This window comes from Zophobas morio, unplaced genomic scaffold (assembly GCF_036711695.1).
Source record: "Zophobas morio isolate AGI-343-1 ecotype UQ-CSIRO unplaced genomic scaffold, CSIRO_AGI_Zmor_V1 ptg000004l, whole genome shotgun sequence".
NCBI lineage: Eukaryota > Metazoa > Arthropoda > Insecta > Coleoptera > Tenebrionidae > Zophobas > Zophobas morio.
Window position 1 is genome coordinate 17,932,501 of NW_026972109.1, and position 26,763 is coordinate 17,959,263.

At 33.5% G+C, this 26,763-nt stretch overlaps 2 protein-coding genes across 4 annotated transcripts in view; both read left to right on the forward strand.

The window, feature by feature from the left end:
* The first annotated feature begins 610 nt into the window (after positions 1-610).
* Positions 611-2,185, forward strand: LOC135135496 (isocitrate dehydrogenase [NAD] subunit beta, mitochondrial-like). 2 transcript variants are annotated; one of them, XR_010281578.1, is made up of 4 exons: positions 611-722; positions 769-1,554; positions 1,621-2,052; positions 2,099-2,185. XR_010281578.1 is itself a non-coding variant. In XM_064064566.1 (3 exons), the coding sequence occupies exons 1-3, from the start codon at positions 624-626 to the stop codon at positions 1,873-1,875; spliced, it is 1,140 nt and encodes a 379-aa protein (XP_063920636.1). In that variant the 5' UTR covers positions 611-623; the 3' UTR covers positions 1,876-2,129. The 2 variants fall into 2 exon arrangements, 1 of the variants encoding a protein (XP_063920636.1); XM_064064566.1 differs by having other exon boundaries at positions 1,621-2,129.
* A 7,207-nt stretch (positions 2,186-9,392) lies between these two features.
* LOC135144006 (protocadherin-like wing polarity protein stan) overlaps positions 9,393-26,763 on the forward strand; it is a 53,275-nt gene continuing 35,904 nt past the window's right edge. The window contains exon 1 of one of the 2 annotated variants that reach the window (XM_064075935.1): positions 9,393-9,616. The gene's annotated coding sequence lies outside the window, so the exon portion shown is untranslated. Of the gene's footprint in view, positions 9,617-25,387; positions 25,452-26,763 lie in introns of those variants that run through there. The other variant, XM_064075943.1, reaches the window with a different exon arrangement.

Genomic DNA, 26,763 nt, shown 5'->3' on the forward strand with positions numbered 1-26,763 from the left:
TTTCGTTATTTTATTGATTATTACAAATCAATATTCAAAACGACCCAATTCATTTTCCCGAAAATTTGAGAATATAATAATTTTATTCTTAGTATTACACTACATCTATCCCAACTGATATACGTGTCCTTGCAAAAATGTTGATGACGTCATCGCAATTTTTTTTTAAATTCCCACTACAAAAATGTAATGAGAAAAAAAAACACAATAGGCATGCAGTCGTCAAGTTTCCGACAGCGAGGGAAGTACTGTCTAAACTCTTTAGACCAATTTTTTAAAAGTTACTTTGAACCAGGCTAAAAGCATTAAACATGTGTTGTGTTCTGAGGGGGCTTACTAGTAGTAATATATATCTTCAGGATCACGAAATCGTAATAATGTTTGCAATATTTCATCAAATAATGGACAGAAAGGTGCATTAATCTGGTTCATCCATCATTTCTAGCAAAATTAAACCTGGAACCACTATTTTCAACAAAGTATTAAATTTGCACGGATCGATCCTAATTTGCTCAAGTCCATCCAGTATGGATCAAATTTTGTTGCAACTTTAGTGCTCACACTCAACAAATAAAATGCAACATTGACGATTAACCTTAAAAAAGATGTAACCACTTTGACAAATGTCATTTCTAATCCATAACTTTTCCAAATTTCCAGTAGTAAAAAACCTTTTTTCAAAATCTGGTAAATATGGGTCCTATTCAACTACCACATCGCACGTAAGGAAACAACCGTTTCGTCTACTAACACTTAAACCTCTTCAAGAACATTCCAGATATCATCAAATGCACTCTTATTCCTGGTGACGGCGTAGGTCCTGAGCTTATTCTCTCCGTGCAGGAAGTTTTCAACGCTGCTAAAGTCCCTATCACATTTGAACCTCTCTTTTTCTCCGAAGTGAACCCTTCTTTGAGCACCCCACTGGAAACAGTCGCCGAATCGATTCGCAAAAATGGCGTTTGTCTTAAAGGAATAACTGCATATCCTGACTATAGCCGCACCGGCGAACTCCAGAACCTCAACATGAAACTGCGACAAACTCTAGACTTCTATGCTAACGTCGTCCACGTGCAGTCTCTTCCGGGAGTAAAAACAAGACACAACAATCTAGATCTGGTAGTCATAAGAGAACAAACAGAGGGCGAATATTCCGCCTTGGAGCACGAAAGTGTCAAAGGTATGGTAGAGTGTTTGAAGATCGTGACAGCGAAGAAATCACGAAGAATTGCGAAGTTTGCATTCGACTATGCGACGAAGAATAAGAGGAAGAAAGTGACTTGTGTTCACAAAGCCAATATTATGAAGCTAGGGGATGGTTTGTTCTTGAAGTGTTGTGAAGAAATGTCTCTTCTCTACCCCAGACTGGAGTTCAAGTCCATGATTATCGATAACTGTACCATGCAACTGATCACAAAGCCGGAACAATTTGATGTGATAGTTGTGCCCAATTTGTATGGGAGCATTCTTGATAATTTATGCTCGGGATTGGTTGGAGGCGCAGGAGTGGTGGCTGGAGCTTCGTACTCAGCAAAGAGTGCCGTGTTTGAACCGGTAACGTCCCACATATTTACTGTCGCAACCGCAGTAGTCACTTTCGTCTACTATATATTGTTACAGGGTGCCCGTCATACTTATTCGGAAGCTGTTGGCAAGAATGTAGCTAATCCCACTGCGATGCTTCTGTGCTCTGTACTCCTTCTGCGTCACGTCAATCTTACTTTTTACAGTGAGATGATTAGTAATGCTGTGAGAAATGTTTTGAAAGAGGGAAAAATACGAACTAAAGACATTGGGGGCCATTCGAGCACTCATGATTTCACAGGCGCTGTTATTAATAAATTACAACTTACACCACCGAAGACCAAAGGTTGAGAGACTTCGATTTTTTTCTACTTTGAAGACAAATATACGACAATATTAAGCGAAAAGAATACGAATACTGAACGTCGGTCACAAACAAACGTGTATTTGTAAAACACAATAAAATTTAGTGACATTGTATTCAACAGTTGGTAACACATCTTTAACTGATCATGATTATTACACAGGGTAATACATTCTGATTTGTTAAAATGTTATAACTTTACTATACTAGATTTTTGAGGCATCCTATGTAAGAATTAAAAGAAAACATGGATTGAGGCACCAATAAAGGAGCAAATTATACTGTACATATTGAAGTTATCAAGTTTTTTCAAAAACATTAATACCAACGTACATTTTTTAATATTTTAGCAAAAATATAGTACATGTATAAGAACAAAACTGAGGGGCGGATTTATAAACAAGAATAATATTTTATAAAATTTTAATAGGATTTATCTACCTAGTAATATTTTGAGATCACATCATCAAATTTTTGGTGGAGATGGCAAATTTGTTGGAAAACCTAATTGAAATTTAAATTGATGTCAAATTGTGTCTATCACGGCATCTGTTTAAATAAACGTGAAAAGTGAGTTTACAATTTTCAAAATTTTTCAAAAAAAAAAGTTAAAATGAGTTCAATCGACTAAGACCTTAAATTGTAGTCTTTCGGCAATTACAAATCCGAAACTGCCATTACGTCATTATTCAAATAAATGTGAAAAAAAACAATTTCCAAATTTTTTGCAAAAAAATGGTTACAGTGGGTTCAACCTACTGAAAATTGGCATCAAATTATAGAAAATCTTTCGCTAATTATGGTTAAAATGGACTCATTCACCCGAGAATTGGTATCAAGTTGTAGATAGTTTTTCACCAGTTACGAATCAGAAGTTGCTGTTACTACATCTGCTCAAATAAACGTAAAAAGTGAGTATACAATTTTCAAAATTTTTCCAAAAAGTGTTTACAATGGGTTCAATCGATCGAGATTTAGTGTTAAATTCTAGATAATTTTCCGATAGTTACAAATTCCGAAATCGCCATCACGACTTTATTCAAATAAACGAGAAAAATGAGTTTACAATTTTCAAATTTAAAGAAAAAAACTTGTTAAAATGGGTTCAATCGACTAAGACTTTCTGTCAAATTGTAGAAAATCTTCCGTCAATTACGAATCCGAAGTCGCCTCGACGACATCTATTCAAATAAACGTGAAAAATGAGTTTACAGTTTTCAAAAATTTTCCAAAATAATGATTAAAATTGACTCATTCGCCCGAGAATTGGTATGAAATTGTAAATAATTTTCCGCCAAATACGAATCAGAAGCCATTGTTACTGCATCTCCTCAAATAAACGTGAAAAGTGAGTATATAATTTTCAAAATTTTTCCAAAAAAGTGATTACAATGGGTTAAATCGATCGAGATTTGATGTCAAAATGTGGATCATTTTCCAATAATTGCAAATTCCGAAATCGCCTTCATTCAAATAAACGTGAAAAATGAGTGTACAATTTTCAAAATTTTTCCAAAAAAATAATTAACATGGGTTCAGTTGACTACGAATTTGTGTCAAATTATATATAATCTTCCGCTAATTACGAATCCGAAATCGTTATCACCAGTTGTATTTAAATAAATGTCAAAAATTAGTTTATAATTTTCAAACTTTTTCCAAAATAATTGTTAAAATGGACTCATTCACCCGAGAAATGGTATCAAGTTGTAGATAATTTTCCGCCAATTACGAATCAGAAGTTGCTGTTACTACATCTGCTCAAATAAATGTGAAAAGTATACAATTTTCAAAATTTTTCCAAAAAAGTGGTTACAATGGGTTCAATCAATCGAGATTTGGTGTCAAATTGTAGATAATTTTTCGACAATTACAAATTCCGAAATCGACCTTTATTCCCATAAACGTGAAAAATGAGTTTACAATTGTCAACATTTTTCAAAAAAAAATAGTTAACATGGGTTAAATTGACTCAGAATTGCTGTTAAATTATAGATAATCTTCCGCTAATTACGAATCGAAAGTCACGGTAGCGTTATTTATTTAAATAAACGTAACAATTTTCAAATTAAAAAAAAACTTGTTAAAATGAGTTAAATCGACTGAGACTTTCTGTCAAACTGTAAAAAATATTCCGTCAATTACGAATTCGAAATCTCTATCAGGATTTGTATTTAAATAAATGTGAAAAGCGTATTTATAAGTTTCAAAATTTTTCCAAAATAATGGTTAAAATGGACTCATTCACCCGAGAATTGGTATCAAGTTGTAGATAATTTTCCACCAATTACGAATCAGAAGTTGCTGTTACTACATCTGATCAAATAAACGTGAAAACTGAGTATACAATCTTCAAAAATTTTCCCAAAAATCGTTAAAATGCTTAAAATGGTTCAATCAACTAAAATTTGGAGATAATGTTCTGTCAGTTTATAAATCCGAAGTCTACGACATGACACTTCGTCAAATAATCGTGAAAAGTGACTACACAATTTTCAAAATGTTTCCAAAAAAATAGTTAACATAGGCATTGACTGACTATTAGACTTATGAATCCGAAGTTACGGTGGCGATATTTATTCAAATAAAGGTGAAAAATTAGTTTTTGCACTCATGATCTTTTTTGATGGCTTTCGTGCATTCACCAGGGTGCGGGAGTTCGAACTTCCCGCACACGTGCATTTAACTTCCCGTTGCCATGGTAACCTTAAAATACTCGCGTAGTGTCAACATTGTGATGTGTTGACGGCGCCATTGTTTATAAATAACTCACAGTTAATTTCTTCAGTTTAAAGGTTTATTCGTTGCAAAAAATATTGTACACAACACGTTCGTGAGCCTGCTTCCCGCATTCACGCAAATGCGGCACTCCCTTCGGTCGTGCCGCAAACAAGCGTTCATGCGGGAAGCAGGCTATCCCGAACTAGTTGTGTAAATTACTATTACAATTTTCAATTTTTTTTTTAATCTGGTTAAAATGGGTTAAGTCGACTGAGGCGTTGTGTCAAATTGTAGAAAATCTTTCGTCAATTTCGAATCCGAAATCGCCTCCAGGACATCTATTCATATACAGGGTTAGTCACGAGAGAATTACTTCTGAAAATTATTTTTACGCAACCCAAAATACGAATACCATGTACCATTTGATACTAACTGAATTTAAAATGAAATGCTTAATCCATGATTGCTTTGAGTTTGACAATCTCATTTTGACAATTGTGGAAAAGGAGGTTACGCGAGTGTCAATGGTGGTACCGCAGCCAGTCGGAAATCTCCTCCGGCGCCGCTAATAAATTTGTCAGTGTGCCTCTTGATCTTTTGCAACCGATTAATCACGAGAAAATTATTTCTAAAAATTCCTTTTACGGCATTTTATTCAAAGATTACAACACAAACTCAAACAAGTAAGTAAATAATTTAACTACTAATCTGTTGAAAATGTTGGGCATTTTGGGGGGATGCTACGGCTTTTTTGTAAATGGATGGCCGAAGAAGTCCAGAGGTTGCAGATTTGCATTTCGAAGAGGCTCTAGGTGACGCAGAGATGGCGAATTAACACATGCACATTAGCGGGGGACAACATTGGTAGAGCACTTACGGCTTCAGTATAGCCCAGATTGATCTGACTGTATGTCGTCGATCCAATGGGGCTCTAGAGGCGAGTCAACGATGAAAAAAATGTTAAAAATTAATTAACGTCAAAGTGACACTGCCAAAGTCAAAGCAATCATGGATTAGGCATTTCATTTTAAATTTAGATAATATCAAGTGGTACAGGGTATTAGTATTTTGGGTTGCGTAAAAATAATTTTCAGAAGTAATTCTCTCGTGACTAACCCTGTATAATATCCCGAGTGCATGTCAAATTGCCAACAATTTAATTTGCTCGAGTGCACGAAGTGCACGAAAGAAAATTAGGAGGCAATTTGACATGCCACGAGGGGTGTTCAAAGAACTATTTCCCGAACCAACTTCTTGTAAACAGCCCCACCCACTTTTATTTTGACGAATTGCGAAAATAGCAAGCCAAAATAAAAATTAAGTTGCTGAACCCATAATCTAACATTAAAATCAAATTGTTGTGGTGCGTCGTATCTAATAGAAACAACAGAAACAATAACAATCCGTAAACAAACATTAATTTTGTGTGTAAAATCATTACAAAAATGTGCGATCGTTTTGGAATCAGTTCTGTGCACGAAATCGACAAAAATATTGCAAATCTGGTTCCCCTGAATACCCAAAAATCGAGGTCTTCAGCTTGGAAACAATTTGAGAGTTTCTGCAGTGAAAGGAAATATTGTTTAAATGGAGACACAAATATAAAAGAATTGTCCAGGATAATGAAGGACTTCGGATTTAATATGAAGAAGCTAAATGGTGAAGACTATAAAGAGGAAGTTGTAAAGACTATGTGGAATACTGTGGCTAAACTGTTGCAGAAGAAATATTACGAAGAATATAGGGTATCGTTTGATCCGTTCACAGACGTCATATTTTCAAGCGCCCGAAAAGCACATGACGCAAAACGAAAAGAACTCCAGCGTGATATTGATAAAAGAAAACGTAGTGCAGCTAGTTTAACTCTCGAGGAACACGAGAACATTGTTGGTCTTTGGGATGAAGAAACACCAGACGGTCTGCAACGAAAATTTTATCACATAGCAGCATATGAACTTGCTTGGCGCGGCGGGGAAGCGGCTAAATGTTTGGTTACGTATTTCAAGGAAAAAAGAAATAATATTGGCGAGTTAACTGGACGTATAATCTACGATCCTATTTTTGAAAAAACAGCACAAGGTGGAGCCGGACGACTGTGCGAAAAGAAGTGGTTAACGAATAATCTGAAAAACTCTGATCGTTGTCCAGTTAGGTAGGTGTAATTTTGATTTTTTCAATAATTAGATATTAATGCAATTTATTTACTTACAGATTGTTTAGCAAATTGATGGACAAAAGAGGCAAAAATATTACCACTGATCGATTGTTTTTAACAGTGAATCCCTTATGGAAGAGTGCACATTCTGTTGGATTCTTTAAAAATTGCCCTATTGGAAGAAACCAAATTTCTACATGGACTAAGTCTGCTGCCCAGAAAATAGGATTGGATACGAAGAAAATTAAAATCACAAATCACTCCAATCGATCTACTGTGGTTTCTTGTTTAGCTAAAGCTGGTGTGGGAGAGCATCAAATAACTAAAATTAGTGAACATTCTAGTACCTCTTCAATTAAATCTTATTTATAGCTGGATAGCGACCATCATGTTACCTTAGTTGATTGTATGAGGCAAAATGAACAAGAAGAAACAGTAGGAGATAAGCCAGAGGAAAGTAAAAATTCCAAATATGTATATAACAATTGTACAATCAATAATTATTATAAATAAATTTTGTAAAATTATAAAATTGTGAAATTCGTTCATTAAGAAAAATTACCAAAAATTATCGGTAATTGCACTAGTGCAATTACCGATAATTTGCACTAGTGCAATTACCGATAATTTGCAAAATTATCGCCTAATTCGATTCTGATTGGTTGATTTATTTAAATTCAAGGCTTCTTATTAGCTTACATGATGTGAGGGAAATAGTCAAATCTAACTATCTATTAGTTTGTTGTGAAATTTTAGATATAATACATATTTAAAAAATATCCCGTAGCTGCTAAAACATTAAATACAATTTTCTTTTCATCCCCACCAAAAATATGATGACGTCAGCCCAAAAATTTTGCTAAATTAATCTTATCTTAAATGTACGAAATAATATGGGTCTATACTTGTGGTTTACGCTTAATCCACCACTAAAACTCAAAATGGTAACAAGTAACACAAAATTGAATATTTTACCTTAGAAACTACGACACCAATTATTCTGGGAATTTGTGCACTTTTTAAAGTAATCATGGACATAGTAAATTGCTAATCGCATTTGTTTGTTTTTCCTGTTCAAATCGTGCTTTCGAACATACAGTTTTTTATACATAGACTCCTGTTTTTAGAGTTAATCATAGAGGTGTCTCAAAAAAAAGTGAAAGAAGAAAAATCTCGGAAACCGACGGTGTTTTGTTTTTGAAAGAGCTTAAAAAATTGCGGATTTTTAATATATTTTTTTAACATGTGACAGAATCATCTTAGAAGTATTTTGTATTTTATTTTAAATTATTAGCTGTATATGAAATATCTTAAAAAAAATAATTCTCGTAGAGTCAGATGTTATAATTTGTCTAAGAAACTGAACCCGTTTTATTGCTTGTGCCACAAAAGCGATGAATGTTCTTTTTAAATAATATAATAATAACTTTAGATTTCAAAAACGCCAAAATAATAGCTATTTATTATACAAGTGTTTTATAAGGCGAATAAGTCGCGAAAGAAATGTTTAGCCACGAGAGCTTGCTCGAGTGGCCTAATTTTTCTTAAACGACTTATTTGCTGTTAAGACACGTGTGTAATACATAGTTTTATCCAACACCTCCTTCAGTAACAGTACTTAAAGCATCATGAAAATCCCAAAAATTCAATATCGTTAAAAGCTGGTAGCCTATGAATTGGTTACCGTGTGGTTGCCACGAGAAATTGTTTGTTTGCGTCAAATTGAGAAAATTTTTGAAAAAGAAAACGGCTTCTGCACTCGTCATATTGATCCAAATGGAAAGAAAACGTGCTCTTCCGGAAAGTATTGCGAAAGATGTTGAAGAAGCCACATCGAGTTTGTTACTAAAGAAATCCAGAGACGCTTATTACAAGGAATTAAATTACTTCAATAACTGGAAGCAAGAAAATAATGCTTCTGGTGTAAGCGAAGCGTCAGCTAAAGAGTTGCGGCCTCTTCAATGTGGACAAAATATTCCATGTTAAGAGCGCCATTAAAGCTTCACGAAAATGCTGATATTTCGCAATATGGCAGATTGATCGCTTTTTTGAAGAACGAATCTAAAAATCACAAGCCAAAGAAAGCAAAAGTTCACAAGACTACGTTGAAGAGTCAATTTCCAGCAAAAATGATTATTGCTAAAAAGATCCTGGGTGAAAATTCGAGAGCGGAAAGCAATGTTGAGAGTGAGAAGACAGTCACTGTTGAAATTGAGAAGACAAAACCAAACGAACGTGGGAACAACATTGAAGTGACAAACAAAGAAGCAAATAATGTTTTATCTCTCAATATAAATATTAATCTGAAGCTGGACAAATGATTCATATAATTCTAATTTTATGTATTAAACTTCTTTGTGTACAATAAATTGTTCAATTTTCTCTAAACTGTTTAATTATGAAAAAACAGTTTAATTATAAATTCATAATTCTACTAGTAACTTATGGGCCTTCTAATGTGTTCAAAATCGGCAATTTTATGACCTTATAATCAAGAGGTGTTGGATAAAAATTTAAATTACATTCTCCACTAGCGCGCCATCTACCAAACGTCGCCTTAATTTCGAGCTTCAAACACAGAAACCTGCGGTACATCCAGTAGTGACAAAAGAGAAATGCAAAAAAGCTTCAAAATGGCTGCCTGACTACCTGTAAACTTGTGTTTTTTACCCATAATCCGTAAACAAAACGTTTATTTTGCTAAAAAAAATTTTGAAAACACCAACATTGTAAACAGTTTTAGTGATAACATCGTCTGTGATTTTATTTGTGGCGGTTTTATTCACGATAAGTTTTTTAAATACCTGTGTCAATGCACTGATGTTGAGTACAGTCTGCGTTAAAAAATCCAGGTAAGAATTTAAATCATCACACGAATAAATTTTCAAAAATACCGTGTATAATTTATTGAAAACGTCACAAATTTAAATTAAAAGAAAACAAAGAGAAACGCAATTAACGTCAAAATTTGTAAAATTCATTCATTCAAGTTCAATGAATTCCTTTATGCAAGCCCAAAAAACAACATTCCTTCGAGCTAACTAAAAAATGTGCACTTTATTAATCAGCATGCTTGTTTTTATAAAAACCATTCAATTCTTAATTAAATCATATCAGTTTTCAAGGCTGCTTCATTACGCTTAATTGAGCCAGTCTTGATACGAAAACCTGCAATAACGAAAGTAAATAAAAGCTTGAAACGAGCATTTAATGAAGCTGCGATTCTTTTAATTAAATTTGTTTTGAAAACAAGGTTCAACTAATCAGAGATGAGTCACCAGTTAACTCAAACGAAACCCTGCAACGTTTCATCCCCCACATGTTACAGAGGGGTAAAACACCTAGGCCATAGAAATTTTTACGGTCGATACCGGCAAAACACCACTCAAAAAATAAAAGTTTGAGAGGTACTTGGAAAGCTTCTTTCTGGAAAGCCTTTGTTTTTACACCACCCCTCACATAAAACCGTTGTATAATGAGTTTTATTGCAGGCGAAATCCACTCCTGCTTTATCGTATGTAGTACAGTTTGCGAATTAGCGCCAAATGCATCGTGCTTTAGTGGAAATTTAACTCAGTTTGTGATAAGTGAGGACATTTTCGTAACACATTATTGTTTTGTTTTGTACTAGAGATGTATTAAGTTTCGAAAATGTCATTTTAACAGAGTGTTCTTTGTTTACTACTTTGCTTTGATGTCTCCGCTTGGAAAGTAAGTTTCAAACTTTTGATCTCGAGGGACGGATATATATTTATTTTTTTTTTTTTTTGGTTGTTCAAAGCAACTGGAAAAATAGCTTTGAAAAAGTTTTAGTCCATTAATATTTGCCTGATGGTCACAGGACATATCCGGAAAGTAATTAATTACCAAAGACAGACTTTCCTCTCGTTTGCACTTTGAAGCCACTCATCAGCGCCAAGTTTATGTATTTACTTTTATAATGGTTATACCTATCAGCGAAAATCCAAATCTTTTAAAAAATTATTCTGTAATCACTGCTTTCGGGACAGGTTTAATGAATATCGCAAGTGAGAGTGGAGCTTCAGAGAGAGAGCTCGAAGAAGAACTGTTTTTTTTTACGGCACATATATCTTATAAACGACACACTAGGAATGAAAAATGGTATTTTCTTTCTTTCTGGTACAAGAGCGATAACTGTAACTGCCACTTTTCCAGACCATAATCCAATACGTTAACATTTATTAATGTTACGTGTACTATTTGTAAATTATAAACATTTTAGCTGGTGCAGCTAACGATCTTGTGAAATTCCTTGTTGATTTGTGGGTATTACAATAATTTAAAGTAGGGATTAGTGAACACTGACTTTCCAAAAGTGTTGTAGGAAGCCCTTCATAAACCGTTCAGGGATATAATAGCGATGATTTGTATTATAATAACCCTGGCCTTGTGTGTGTCTTTGCACATCGAATTCATGGAATCTATGTCTCTTTCAAGCAACCAATAAACTTACGCGGATTATTGGGGCTTCCAGTAAACACGTGGAAAAAAAAACCCAATGTTTACTAATTCCTGGTGTCTGCTTTATAAATATAACCTGTATACAAAACTTTGTTAAGACATTACTATCAGTTCAGGGATTATAGAACATTACCAGAATTAATTTGTTTATCTAATAATTTGATTGTGTCATCTCGATAAATTATTAAATAAGTAGTTGTTAAAAAATCCTCTTCGAGATTGAGTGTTGATTGTGTTTGAAGAGTATACTTTTTACAGAGTGTTCTTTGTTTACTACTTTGCTTTGATGTCTCCGCTTGGAAAGTAAGTTTCAAACTTTTGATCTCGAGGGACGGATATATATTTATTTTTTTTTTTTTTTGGTTGTTCAAAGCAACTGGAAAAATAGCTTTGAAAAAGTTTTAGTCCATTAATATTTGCCTGATGGTCACAGGACATATCCGGAAAGTAATTAATTACCAAAGACAGACTTTCCTCTCGTTTGCACTTTGAAGCCACTCATCAGCGCCAAGTTTATGTATTTACTTTTATAATGGTTATACCTATCAGCGAAAATCCAAATCTTTTAAAAAATTATTCTGTAATCACTGCTTTCGGGACAGGTTTAATGAATATCGCAAGTGAGAGTGGAGCTTCAGAGAGAGAGCTCGAAGAAGAACTGTTTTTTTTTTACGGCACATATATCTTATAAACGACACACTAGGAATGAAAAATGGTATTTTCTTTCTTTCTGGTACAAGAGCGATAACTGTAACTGCCACTTTTCCAGACCATAATCCAATACGTTAACATTTATTAATGTTACGTGTACTATTTGTAAATTATAAACATTTTAGCTGGTGCAGCTAACGATCTTGTGAAATTCCTTGTTGATTTGTGGGTATTACAATAATTTAAAGTAGGGATTAGTGAACACTGACTTTCCAAAAGTGTTGTAGGAAGCCCTTCATAAACCGTTCAGGGATATAATAGCGATGATTTGTATTATAATAACCCTGGCCTTGTGTGTGTCTTTGCACATCGAATTCATGGAATCTATGTCTCTTTCAAGCAACCAATAAACTTACGCGGATTATTGGGGCTTCCAGTAAACACGTGGAAAAAAAAACCCAATGTTTACTAATTCCTGGTGTCTGCTTTATAAATATAACCTGTATACAAAACTTTGTTAAGACATTACTATCAGTTCAGGGATTATAGAACATTACCAGAATTAATTTGTTTATCTAATAATTTGATTGTGTCATCTCGATAAATTATTAAATAAGTAGTTGTTAAAAAATCCTCTTCGAGATTGAGTGTTGATTGTGTTTGAAGAGTATACTTTTTAAAAATAATTAATTAGTAGATTCATTTTATCGATTGCCTCAGGTTCATCTGATTTAGTAATAATTAGTATGCTATTGTAAATTCTAAAATTAATACATTTGTCCCCACCCAGAATATGATCAATTAATCAAATCCTCGCAAATGCTACTTTAAAGTTGGTTAATTTATTTTATTATTATTATAAAAACATTAATGGATATAATCTCTTCACGAGTTTGTCCTCTATTATACGATTAAACATTTAAGTCAATTTGTTCTATTAAAGTAATCCACAATATTGTTTTTAAGTTAAAATTTTAAATGAAAAAAAGTTACGTCTTCTTATAACTGAAGTCGTAACCTTGTGGCTGTTCCATCTTATATTAAATTTCCTCAGATTTTTTTTTATCGGGTGTTTAAAATCCATTTGAATTTGTAAGTTTGTTTTCTCAAAATTTGTATATCGGGTGATTTTTAAAAATTTCAGCGCCAGTTGGCCATGCCGCTTACGTCAGCCGTTTGAATTCCACAGCTGACGTACGCGTCATGGCCAACTTTTAAAATTTAAAAAACCACACGGTCCTTTATGTCAGGATGATCCATATTTAAATAGGAAAATTTAATGTCTCAAATGATTTTTTTCGATGTTTCCAGCTTTTTTTAAACAGATAATCTACAAAACTATCGGACCAATTGTTGTCAAATTTTGAATGTATATTAGGAATATCATGTAGATGATAAAATGCTGACAAAAATTTGTCTAATCATCCCCACCACCAATGCGATGACGTCATCTCCAAAATTTACAATAGTATATGTTATTTAAATTTTATAAGAGCACATACTCCTCCATCTCTAGTTTATGAATCCGTGTTTATATTATGTAACAACATTTTACAATTTTACTTTGAAATTGCAAAACGAATTGTTCTAAAATGTTGCAAATGTTTTAAGGTTACCAGAAACATATAAATCGTTAATCAAAATGTATCTGTTTATATAAATCCTACATGAAATATGCAAAAATATGAAGTCTTTACTTGTGATTTATTTTTCCCTTCATATTTTTTACTTCTAATACAGAGTACGACTCAATTTATTTTATTGATTCAATCAGGGACGGCTCACTCCATTTCCACGAAAATTTAGGAATATTATATATTGTTATTATTATAGTGCTCCTATCCAAATTAATACTAGTGTCTTTGCAAAATTTTGTAAAGAACAAGTCCATCGGCCGAATTGCCACTTTCATATTTTCTCGACCTCTAGATTACGAAAAAAGTGGTCTCCCGTTTCCGTCTGTCTGTCTGCCTGTCTGTCTGGTGTCTATATCCATTTTTATTAGACAAGTAATCTCTGAAATTACTGGACCGATTGTTCTCAAATTTGGTATGTACGAGGTAAGCGCCAAATATTCTCGGCCTAACAAAGAAAGAGACCTGATGGAAAAAAATTAAATATTTATATTTCAACATAATCTCTGTTAACTTCAATACATTCAAAACTACGTTCAACTAACAGCTCTATCCGTTTAAAAAAATTATTTGAATCTTTATCACTAAAATGATGTAGTACTGCCGTTTGCACTTCTTTATCCGTCCCAAACGTTTTCCCTGCAAGTCGTTTTTTAACTTAGAGAACAGTTAATAATCGTTCGAAGTTAAGTCAGTACTGTAGGGTGGGTGCTCAAGTTACTCGAAGTCACAGGCCCCTATAGCAGCTTGAGAAAGACATGCGGTATGAACGGGCGCATTGTCATGAAGCAATCGAACGCCTCTTGCTAATTTTCTCGGCCTTTTTTCCCAAATACGTTCTCCTAATTTATGCAATAAGTAACCATAATATGTAGCGTTGACAGTGGTATTTCATCCTTTAAAATTAATCAACAACATGCCTTTACAGTCCCAAAAAATTGTGGCCATGATTTTTTTGGAAGATTGATTCGTCTTCAAGGGTTTCTTACCCCATGCGAAATAACTGTAATCATTTTTTTTAGTAAAATGTGAAGGACAAGCTTCAGCAAACACAAAAACCATCCTGCCCTTAATACCCTTTAGAGCAATTCCATCTTTTGCTAAGAATTTTATTGCCGTTCGATTTTCAATTTTAAACAGGCATGATGAGTCCATAATTTTTCAAAGATTACTCCTCAAATGTATCAAAACTAATGGGCAGTAGGGCTTGAAATTTTACACACATACTGCGGGGACCCTCTAGTCTTCTATGAGTTGTACAAATTTCCCGATGAGCAATCGCAAATATATCAGGCCGAGAATATTTGGCGCTTACCTCGTATATTAGGAATACCATGTAGATGGTTAAATGCTAACTAAAATTTGGCTAATCATCCCCACCACCAATGGGATGATGTCGTCTCCAAAATTTATAATAAAAACTTTTTTAAAATTGTACAAAATAAGATACTTCTGCACTTGTGGAGTGTGAATACGTGTCGAATTTTCTCCCCAGACATCCAGAATTTTTGAAAAAAATTCAAAAGTGAATAACAATATTTTGTAATATAAATTTGAAACTGTAAAACCGAATGCTCTGAAATCTTCTAAATATTTTAAGGTTATCGTAATCATGGTAAATTGTTAAGCAAAATTTATTCGTTTATCCCCTCCCAAAAAATTGATGACGTCATCTCAAAATATTGGCGAGTAAATCCTATCCAAAATATACAAAATATGATGAGTGTATAATTGTGATTTATCATTGCATTAAAAGTTTTTAAATTTCTTATATAGGGTATAATGAAAAAGTCAATTTATTTTATTGATTAAATCAGGAACGGCTCACTCCATTTTCCCGAAAATTTGGGAATACAATACTGTTATTATTAATATTACACTGCACCTATCACAGTGATATACGTGTCTTTGCAAAAATGTTGACGACGTCATCACAAAGTTTTGTTAAGGGAAAACTCATTTGGAACGTACGCCCAGCACGCTCCGTTACATTTACTTTAACGTTGCGTCCATATCTTTATTTTAACTTATAAGTTTTCTCAAAAAAAAATAAAATTCGTATAATCAAATTTTATAATTTTTCGAAAATACGGGATATGTTAACTTATAGAGGGTCTCATAAAAAAATAAGATTTGCAGAATCAATTTTTGTAATTTTTCGAAAAAGCTGGATACAAATATTTTATGGTACTGCAGGGGCGAGGAAAGTTCTATCGAAATAACCGTCGACCAATTTTTTTGATCAGGGACAGACTGATTTAATTTAAAATTTTTGTAGTGCGGTTTTAATTAAGGACGGAAAATATGTTAACACTAACCAAAATTTGAAGTTGTGCTCTAATTATTCGTCACACAAACACATCAAATAAAATGGTAACAGCTCTGCAGGCAGCACGACTTCACAAGTAGAACTGATACCTTTTTGTTGTGCAGTTTTTCGAGATCAGAGAGTGTTATTGTTAAGTAGTCAATAGCACCCCCCCAATCCCTTCGCCACGGGAACGCAAATTTCAATTATTATTTTATCATTATTAAATATCGCCGGGCACATTCTCTATTTTCAAGAAAATAGGGGGTCTCATTCTTAATTTGATGAATAAACAATTCTGTGATGTGATTAACATAGATAATACTAATAGGCCATTACCAGTGCAAGACAAAAAAACATGGCCATTGGTCCGATGGACTCGATTACTAGATTTCCTTAGCTTACGCTCGGGAAGTCAAAATTGTTTTGATGTGAATCAGTTTGTCGCCTCAAAACAGGGGACTAAAATTATTGATACAGTCACAATCGAACAGGTTGTTTTGAATATTATCATACGTTTTCGGAAAGTGGGGCAATTTCATTCAAATAAAAATTGCTGTGAAGTCATAAATATAGATACTACACAATGCGACAGACAAAAAAAAACGAAAAGCCAAGTTTGGAATCGAACGCGCGATGTCCGGTCCGTATTTCTCACGCTCAACCACTAGGCCACGACCGGGATGCCTTATGCTAATAGTAAACTACTATTATACCATGCATTATGTTTTTGCAAAAATTTGGACGGTTAGGGAAAAACTCAAAGCGGATTCGTAAACCACACTTATAGGAGTATAATTTTTGGAAGTAACGTCATCAAATTGTTGGTGGGGATGATTGGCAAAATTTTTCTACATGATGCTTCTACTATATGTACAAAATTTGACAGCAATCGATTCAGCCGTTTTGGAAATTACGTCTCTAATAAAAATGGGTACAGACAGACGGAAACGGGGGAGTGCTTTTTTCGTACTGTAGGGGTCATGAAACGTCGAGAAAAATAAAAGGGGTCATTCGTCCGATGGACTCGATTACTATATGTCCTTAGCTTACGCTCGGGAAGTAACAAATATTAACAGAGTGTGTTTTCGTATTATAATGCATTCGAAGAAGGCAGTGGCAGCGTATGGGTGATTACCTGATTATGATTAAAGTATGACACATTAATGAATTCTCTACAAGTTTTTTTCTTACACCGCGATTGGTATTATCTATATTGTTTTTCTAACCAACTGGATTTTTTTAATTGTGCTTCAGAGGCCAGAGGAATTCTGTTTAAAACATAACATCAATGTTTTCAGATTCATTATGATGTATAGTTTTGGAAATGTCTTTATACCCTATAAAATTTATTTTATGAGTACAACTACCTGCTAAATGTTCTCCTACAAATTCGGATGCACTGGTATGAGCCATAAATATTTCTTACCATTGTACTACTGTCCGTCTCATTATTGTCAATAAAATTGTATAGGGTACAATGAAATTTCCAAAACTATAGATCCAACCAATTTTATCTAATATTATATTTAACAGAATGGTTCAAACTAGTTTGCAATTTGACTAAATAAATGTATTTATAATTAATTTGAAAATAAAGCCATTTTACAAAAAATCATCGCAAGTTCTTGAACACATATCTCGGAAGGAATCAAATTTTAAGCAGACTTTTTAAATTCCAAAATTGAAATATAGAAACTTTATTACCAGATATTACAACGACGCTTCAAAAATTTTGACGTTTTAGTAAGACACATGAAACCAATTTCATATACAGCTGGTTTCACAAAAAACGGGAAAAATGGCAGTGACATGAACGTCATATTCCCATTGCTTTTCATTGATCTATGAGAACCTGATTTGCTCATCTTTTCCCGTTTTTTGTGAAACCAGCTGTAGATATACACATTTTGGAAGAAAAAGCGCAGTAAGAGTTCACAATTTAAAAAAGACCATGTTAAAAATAATCATAGCATCTGAAATTTAAGAAATTCCGAAGAAATTTTATCGCTCCATTGTAAATTTTTTGCCTTACTACCAGTTCAATCGCCTTTCCAACCAAACCAGCTATTTAAATTTAAAAACCAATACACTTTCGCCTTCGCCAATCACCAGAAGAATTCAGAAAGGATGCGGTCAGCGCTTCTTTCTTACGAGATTGATCCGACATGTTTTTATAGCTGTTGAATCTTTCATTCAGTGGATGCTTACCCAACCTTATCGTATGTTAACCGAAATCACCTGCTTTGAATATCAATGCGATGGTTCAAGAATACAAAGACAGTAAAATATTCATTTACTCATTACTGATTTGCACATGAAAAATTCCTTCACGCTATGTGACAAGATAAATCCTGATGTTGGCTTTTGTTGAGAGATATGACATTTCGTGTATTCACAGCATTTCTCCATAAATGAAATTTATTGTTGTGTCGTCAAGGGTGATAATTCGAAATGTCAAAGGAAGGGTGCACAATATAGAAAAGGGAATAATTAAGAGCGCTATGTGTTATTTGTATGAAAAGATTTGTATTTCCATTTGGGTTGAATACGTTTGAGGCAGCAATGGACAAGTTTATTAATGGAGGAAATACAGAGGTTGTTAATTTATTTAAATTAGATGAATGTCGGTTTATTAAGTATTGGATAACTATTAATTAATTCTATTTACAATGACCTTGCTCTGTTCAGTGCTCAACTTTATTCAGTGGCACGCTTCACTGAGGTCAACCCTGATTTAATCGCACCTGAAAATTCTAGTTTAAACCGAGTAATAAATTGCACTGAATATTTTTCGTATCATTTACGTCACGTTAAATTTAATATCAAAATGTTGGTAAGTTTCATAATACATGTTTTCTTTTTTATTTCGGCAACATAAACCTACCCGAGCGTAACGTTATGCATAAGAGCTACCGCTTTCCGTAAGAAGATACTTCCTGTCTGAACGCCATACCGTATATAAATAAAAATCAACCAGTTTGCAATGAAGCTGGAAAATTTACGATAACTGCAGTGAAATCCATCGTCTGCTGCTGTTCGTGAGAGGTTCCAGCTGCGCACACTATAATTAAAGGTAGCAGGTGGTGTAAAAAGTTTTAGTCGGTTTTTCAAGTTTTTAAGTTCCGAATCGTTCACATCGCGTATGTAGAACCTGTTTACCGCTATACGGAATCAAGAAGACAATTTATTGAAAAATTACAAACTTAATAACATTAGATCTACAAAATAGCGTATTTCCGCTTCTATTGAAAGCAGTGTTGGTTCCCTTGGGCTATAAGTAGCGGCGAACGCTTGCGCTTTTGCTTTGAACTTTATACTTGAAATAAAATTACTGTAGTTATTTTGCAATTCCAGAACAATTTTTTAAATTGCTGCAATTATGGCATTTTAAGTCGTATAATGCAGAGAAATGATGGTAAAAGGTAAATTAGACTAGTTCGGGACAGCAAGTGTTGAAGTGAATAGAAAGGTAAAAGCGGAACAAAAATGAAAAATACGTCTACGAGCGGATCTATAAATCACCAAAATAATAAAAAATGACAAGTAACGGTAATGTAACTATTTATACAGGGTGGGTCTCTAAGCAGACACTGCTTAGTATCTCATTGATTATTATTAGAGATTTAGTCAACGACTAAAGTGGAGTTGTAATTTTTTTTAAAATGCAAAGTTCTAAAAAAAATCATAGTAAAATAATTTAAGATATGCAATATTTATGGATAGGTAAACAAAGAGATGCGCTTTATTGAGTTATAATAAAGGTGAATCTTAGTATAAAATGTTTGTAAAAAATACAAAATATTGATAATTTTGAAATATTCATATTTCAGTTTTCCTCTATAAAACACCCTGTATTTTATTTTGCAACTCACTCTGTTTTAATAGGGTCGGTTTGATGAATTGCTAATTTTCTTATTTTCTCAATGTTCATAGCTCCTAAAATATGAAAGAGTAGTTCTCCCATTTCCGTTTTTTTATTGACTGTCGTCCATTAGCAATTTCATTAGACAGGTAATCTCCAAGACTATTAGTTTATCGTTGTGAGATTTTAAATGTACTTTAAGCTGATAAAATTCGAATCGAAGTTTTGCTGAGAAATTCCTGTCCAAAATTTATAAAATAATTTCCTTCTATACTTCTGATTTGTTATTCCATCTCTGCTTTTGAAAAAAAGTCAAAATTGTGCAACAAAGTTTTACAATTAAATTTAGAAACTATGACACCGATTTCTCTGACATTTTGCACGTGGTTTCAATATAGCGATATTTTTTAGAATTGTTTATACATTAAAAAGTTGTTTAATTTACCACAAAATGTATTTAAAAATCTTATTTGAAAATACACTAAAAGATACTACTTTACCTTGTAGTTTAGTATAGTCTACTTCTAGTTTTGTTTTAATGCAGAGATTATCGTAACAGAATAAAATTTAGAGAATCAAATTTTATCATTTTTCAAAGAAAACTGCACTTATTTTATGGATTGTCCTTCGAGAGGAAAGGAGGTTCGTTCGATCTAAATAATTTGGACCAATTTTTACTTCTCGGGCTTAAACTAGGGAAGTATAGTCTCCCAAATACTACAAGATTGTATGGCTATTGTAAAATTAGGGTATTGTGAAAACGACAATGGAGCACTTAATAAGGTAAACCCACAGTCGTAAATCTTTGCGACTGTACCTGCTCCCGACCGTCATCCATTGCAGAGACGGTTGAGAAGATTGAGTGTTTTTCGAAACGTGAACAGACAAATTGTATTTGGTTTAATGTACTAAACATATTTAAGCGGATTATCCAGCAATAGATATTGACGTGGCAAGATAAATCCTTGATTTATGACGCTAGACTTGAGCCGGTAACCAGCTGCACACAAGCAATTATAATATCCCCAACAGTTTAATGGGGCCATATAACCTTGTAGTATTTTGGATACTTTACATACTGCAGTAGGAACCATCGGACGGCTACTTACATGTTTTCTCGACCTTTCAAGACCCCTAGACTACGAAAAAATAGGTCTCCCGTTTCCGTCTGTTTGTGTTCGAAACTACCGGACCGATCGTTTTCAAATTTCATATGAATGTTTTCGTGTACAATAACGACGTTTCTTTTATATACAATAAAACTGTATGATAATTTGAACCAGTTAACTTCACAGCGGTTCATACCCACCTTAAATGACAATTTTCAAACCAGGCAAGCAGAAGACCAGTAATCCAAGCGCTTCTTACCTACCCGTCTTCTGTTGAATAAAGGAGACGCGTGCCAAGCCTTGGGATACTCAATGGAAGGTTTTTTCCTAGTAAATAGTAAAACGCTAACTAAAATTGGATTGATTGTTGTGAAATTTTAAATGTACTTTAAGGATATCATTTAACTGATAAAATTCGAATCCAAATTTGTCGAAAGATCCCCACCCAAAAATTTGATGACATCACCTCATAATTTTGCTAAGAAACTCTTGTTTAAAATTTACAAAATAATTTCGTTTTATACTTCTGATTTATTCCATCTCTGCTTTTGGGAAAAAAGTCAAAATTATGCAACAAAATTTTACAATTTAATTTAGAAACTATGGCACCAATTTCTCTGATATTTAGCCATAGCCATATTTTTTAGAATTGTTTATACATTAAAAAGTTGTTCAATTCACCAGAAAAGAAGGGTATTTAAAAGTCTTATTTGAAAATACACTACAATACCTTGTAGTTTAATATAGTCGTCCCATATTTTTGTGTAAATATAGTGATTATCGTAAACAAATAAAATTTTCAGAATTAAATTTTATCGTTTTTCGAAGAAACTGCACTTATTTAATGGATTGTCCTTCAAGAGGGACAATTATACATACTGTAGTAGGGACCATCGAGTGGCTACTTACATGTTTTCTCGATGTTTCAAGGCGCCTAGAGTCCGAAAAAATAGGTCTCCCGTTTCCGTCTATCTGTCGGACCGGACCGATCGATTTCAAATTTCATATGAATGTTTTCATGTAAATGATAAAACCCTAACTAAAATTAACCTTTTCATCCCCTCGAACAATGACGCCTCCTCAAAATTTTTCATAATAAATGGGATTTAAATCTTATAAAATAAAAATCCTATACGTGTGGTTTATGAATCCGTCTTAAAGTTTTCCTCGAGGCATCAGATTTTATCCAAAAATATCGAAATTTTGTAGCAACTTTTTATAGCAGTATAAGCGGAATTCCGACGAGGTTATTCGTTTTTTTTTATTTCTTACACTGTTACTGCTATTATCCAAAATTTTTATTTTTCAAATTACGGGCAGTACACCCCATTGTTTTATTATTAGTACTGGGTGACTATTAATGATTAAAGCAAGTTTTTGTTTAACAGTTCTGAATTATTTTGACACCCCTAAAGGCCAATTAGAAGATAGCAGCTACTGAATTGAAACCAAAAATTTCAGTTTAATATGAGTTATGCTATCATAAAATTTTAAATTTGTTGCCAGCCTGACAAAAAAAATCATAAACATTAGTAATCACTCGATATTATACACGTGTCGAAATTGACATAATGTGTTCTTGCTGAAATGTTGATCAAACGGAAAACTCACTAAAAATCAGACATAACCTTGCGCTTTGCAATGCATTCATTTTTATGGAGCAAATACTAATCCGTTTCCTATCTTGAGTGGAGAAATGCACTCCAAATCAAATTTAAAACAGTGTTTTCGTAACATAATGCATTCGAATCAAAGGCGATGGCGGAGTATGGACGATTAAAGTGTGATATAGTAATGAATTCAGAAACACAAGCTTTTCATTTAATTTTCGTAGTTTTACCAGACAGACGAACACAAAGAACGCGCATGTATTGACTCACCCTGTATATCGGAAGTCACAAATAAAACAGTCTCGACGTGCAAAGTAAATAAAAATAAAACAAGACACTTTGTGACAAAAAATTGGTCTAAGGTTATTTAGACAGGACTTCCCCCGCATCTTAAACACGATCCAACAAATCCAGTTTTTTCAAAAAATTATAAAATTTGATTTTGCAAAATTTTGTTCATTTCATGATAACCCTTATAAGTAAAAAAAATAGATAATACAAGTCGTAACAGAAGAAAAAAACCTTCGTAAGGATGGGTTTCGTCAGAGAATCAATCGTCAGTCTTACTCGACTATGAAGCATTTAATATAGTACCGAGATCGGCTAGTTGGGCTAGCACAAAAATTGCGTAAATGTTAAAAATCAAGGCGGATTCATAAACCACGAGTACAGGCGTATATTACATATTTAGTAAAATTTCGATAACGGTAACTACGCAAAATGATGAGGGGACGTCATCACATTGTTGGTGACCATGATTAAATACATTTTGGTTAGCGCCACACGATATTCTTAAAATTTATATAAAAAGCTATGGGTCCGGTAGTTTAGGAGATTATCTTTCTAATAAAAATCGACAGGGACAAACGACAGACAGACAGAAACGGGAGGCCTATTTTTTTGTCATGAAAGTAAAAGTGATTGCCAATCTCAAATCGAAAAGTGAAAATAATAAACTAATTCTATTACAAATTTCGCTTGGGTATTGTTGTAAACTAAACACCAAATATTTGATTATGATAAATCGTAGTAAAAAAAATATGCAAAATATCATAAATTGAAGGTTAAAAGTAATAGAAAATTTATTAAGAACTGTTTCCAACCTTGAGTGTTGAAGAAAAAAAAAATTAATAAACACTATTTGGTCCTCTAAATATAGGAATAATAGAAACTCACCTAATGTTGCCTATTTACAGTGAACGAGACGCTAAATCGTGATTAGCTTAACTGAAATTTGTTGTAGCTTATTACAACAATAAAATTTCATAACACTGTATTGTGTGCTGAATTCAAATGAGTAAAAAAGTCGCAAAAAATCTAAGTTTAACGACCGGTTTTAATTCCCCATTGTCCTGTAGGCGAATTTGCATTAGACGTGATGACCACGTGGCGGTTAGGGCTCCTGAATGTTATCTTATATAATAATTAAAATTCGTATTTATAGTATAGATGACACAAGAGTCCTAGTTTTATCGATTTATGTTTGGTTATGGTATATGGTTAATATTTTTTATGCCATATATCTTCTCTCCCATGTTATACAAGTACCCAGAAAGCGCTAAACGAATTAAATTATTATCTACATCTAAAATACATACTCAGAAATATAATCAAAATACTGTTATCTTGAACCAAATTTAGTATACAATTTAACATGTTATATAAATGTGAAGATGCGCCTATTAGGACGTCACAAATTCGAATGTGTCAAAAAAAGAAAATTAAGAAAACCAATTTGCTCTTAAAGCGGTTGTGTAACATAATTTATTATTCTACGAGAAAAAAGTTATTGTTCTTTTAACAATTTTGATTTCGTTTAGAATATACAGATACAAAAAACAAATAAATTTAGATTTAATTACATCTGAAAGGTCAAGTAAGAAAGTAACTAACTCTACGAAAACCAATATTTAGTATATTGTTGACTAGTTTAGGCTGATGACATCAGATTTTGTGACATTATATACAAATTGGAAAGTTCTTTCTCTGTTCCGGCTAGCCGCGAAATATTCGAGCCACCAATCTTCCAACACTAACCTCGTTAACTTGCGCCCCTTTACGACGAGAACGTTATGCTTTTATATGTAGAACATAAACGAATCTATTATACTTTTCGCCTTTAGTGTCTCTTTTCTATTACATTTCGTTACTCAGCTACAAAACGTCTCATGTTCTACATTAACGATTAGTCGGATTAGCCGTTGCCATTGTCCAGTCAACGACCACAGCACGACAAATCCATGTGCGGCTTCCTCAACAAATGGCAATCAATAACATACCGCGAGAATCACAAACTCACCCCTACTAACGCTGAATTTTGTAGCTAGGTCGGACATTCTTCCATAGGGGAAAAACTGCCGCTAGTCTTCGTGCACATCTCGCGCTTTCAACCCGATGCATCCAAACAAAGATAAATTTTCCATCAATGTGCTTTGCCGGCTGCCGTTATTGAAAGTATTTTATTTGAAAGGTTTTATAAATTGCGTTCGTTATTCAATTCGTGCGAGTGAGTAGTAGTGAATGTTTTATTTGAAAAGGGTGAATGCCGCTACAGTCAGGTGTCGATGCACTAATTACGTATTGTTGAACGTAAATCAAAGATTTCCGGTATATGTATATTTATTGTTAATTACAATTTAATGACCGTTGCCGGACCGTGCGAAAGCGAGAGTGTGAAATTCGTGTTATGTATGTACTATAAATAAAAATATATGCATAATAAGCGAATTAAAATGTTCGTGAAGTCTTCGTTAAGCAACGAGAATAATAATGATCCATAAACCGAGGCGTCAACTTTTGTCTCTTGTTCGTTAAACAAAGCACAAACATAAAGTTAAACTACCCCCACGATTGCGCATGAACCTGTTTGTTGTTATCCAACTTTTAGGTAGGTCATACACATTAACACGAAAACCCTATTACAGCGCGATCACGAAATTGTGACTTTCTTATTAAAATATTTCGCGTTAGTGTTGAAAAGTAGGTGTTGTGTTGTGTGTTGGTGCTTTGTGATCTTCAAATCAATAAAGTAAGATCGCTTTGTGATCATAAATTTCTTCTGGAATTAATAATCGCGCATTATCTAATGAGTATTCATTACAAGAACTAATCAATGGAAGCAATTAATTTGAGAAAGAATGCGGGCGTAGGATATCGGAATTTTATCTAGAGGCGAAAGTAGTATTCGATAAAGCTTCTCTTCCAAATCCGAGTAGACTGTCGGCTATTTAAATTTTTATGTCAACAAACTAGCCGGATCGCTTTTCACACACGTGATATCTTCTTGTTAACACGATTTGACTCGTGTGTCTTTATAGCTTTTGTAGCGGTCTGTACGCATAACAACCTGCTAGGAATGTTTTAATATTATACTATATCTAGTTCACATCAAAATCGACTTTATATGCGTCAGCAGGTAAGGCTAGAGTTGCGTGACGCTGTTTATTTTACCTGCTTCGTATTAACATAGCCTCTAATTAAGTGCTACCATTGGTGGTATTTCTCGCGAAGTATGAGAACGCTTGGAGACGGACGACCTTACAGGATGTGCTTTCCTGCATACTGTAGATTACTGTTATTACTGTTAAAGAGCAGAAGAAAATATGTGAGCCGGCGTAATATCAGTGTTTTTTTCGGTTTTTTATGTCTGAGGTTTGTTTTGTACTTTTTTGAAAAATATGGGATACAATAGAATGCAACACATGGTTTTCAAAAGAATTGTACTACAATGGAAAGTTATGTTATTGCAATTTTTGTCATAATGGTCCTTTATTGTCAGTAACAGTCGGTTTTGCAGTTTTAGTTTATCGTACAAAGTCTAATTGGAGTGGTAATAACGTAGACAGTTCTTTTCCCTCTGGAAAAATGTTGTATTCTTTGAGCTTTTGAACATCTTTTACATTTTTTAGGCAGAACCTGTTTTTAATTAAGCGCCACTCACCAGGCAAAATAAGTTTCAGATTACCAATCAATTCCTGTAACTGCAAATAACTATAAAGTTTTGTTTTATTTTTTGTTTCGTTGTTATCAAAACAATATTTTGTCCGCAAGTCAGAAACTTAATGTTACTTATTTCGAATTCTACTCAATAAAGACATTAGTTGGCGACGCATCCGGCATGTGCCAACTGCGCCGATTGAAATCTTACATAAAAACTGCGTTGTCATGGGTTGCGTGGTTACAGTCTTAGAACTTCGCCTGTTGAAATTAATATGTTGGCTGACATTTCAGAAAAAAAGCGGCGTTATTAAATGGTGTTCCGAGTCTACGAAAAGAAATAGTAAGTAAGGAATGGTGAACTAATATAAAAAAATGTTTAAAATTAATATATGCGTGGTATC

Bases quoted from the DNA above. Each gene is read 5' to 3' on its own strand.
- LOC135135496 (XM_064064566.1), top strand. From the start codon at position 624: ATGTCATTTCTAATCCATAACTTTTCCAAATTTCCAGTAGTAAAAAAC. The intron at 723-768 runs GTAAGGAAACAA...AACCTCTTCAAG, and splicing joins ATTCAACTACCACATCGCAC to AACATTCCAGATATCATCAA. The intron at 1,555-1,620 runs GTAACGTCCCAC...ATATTGTTACAG, and splicing joins AGAGTGCCGTGTTTGAACCG to GGTGCCCGTCATACTTATTC.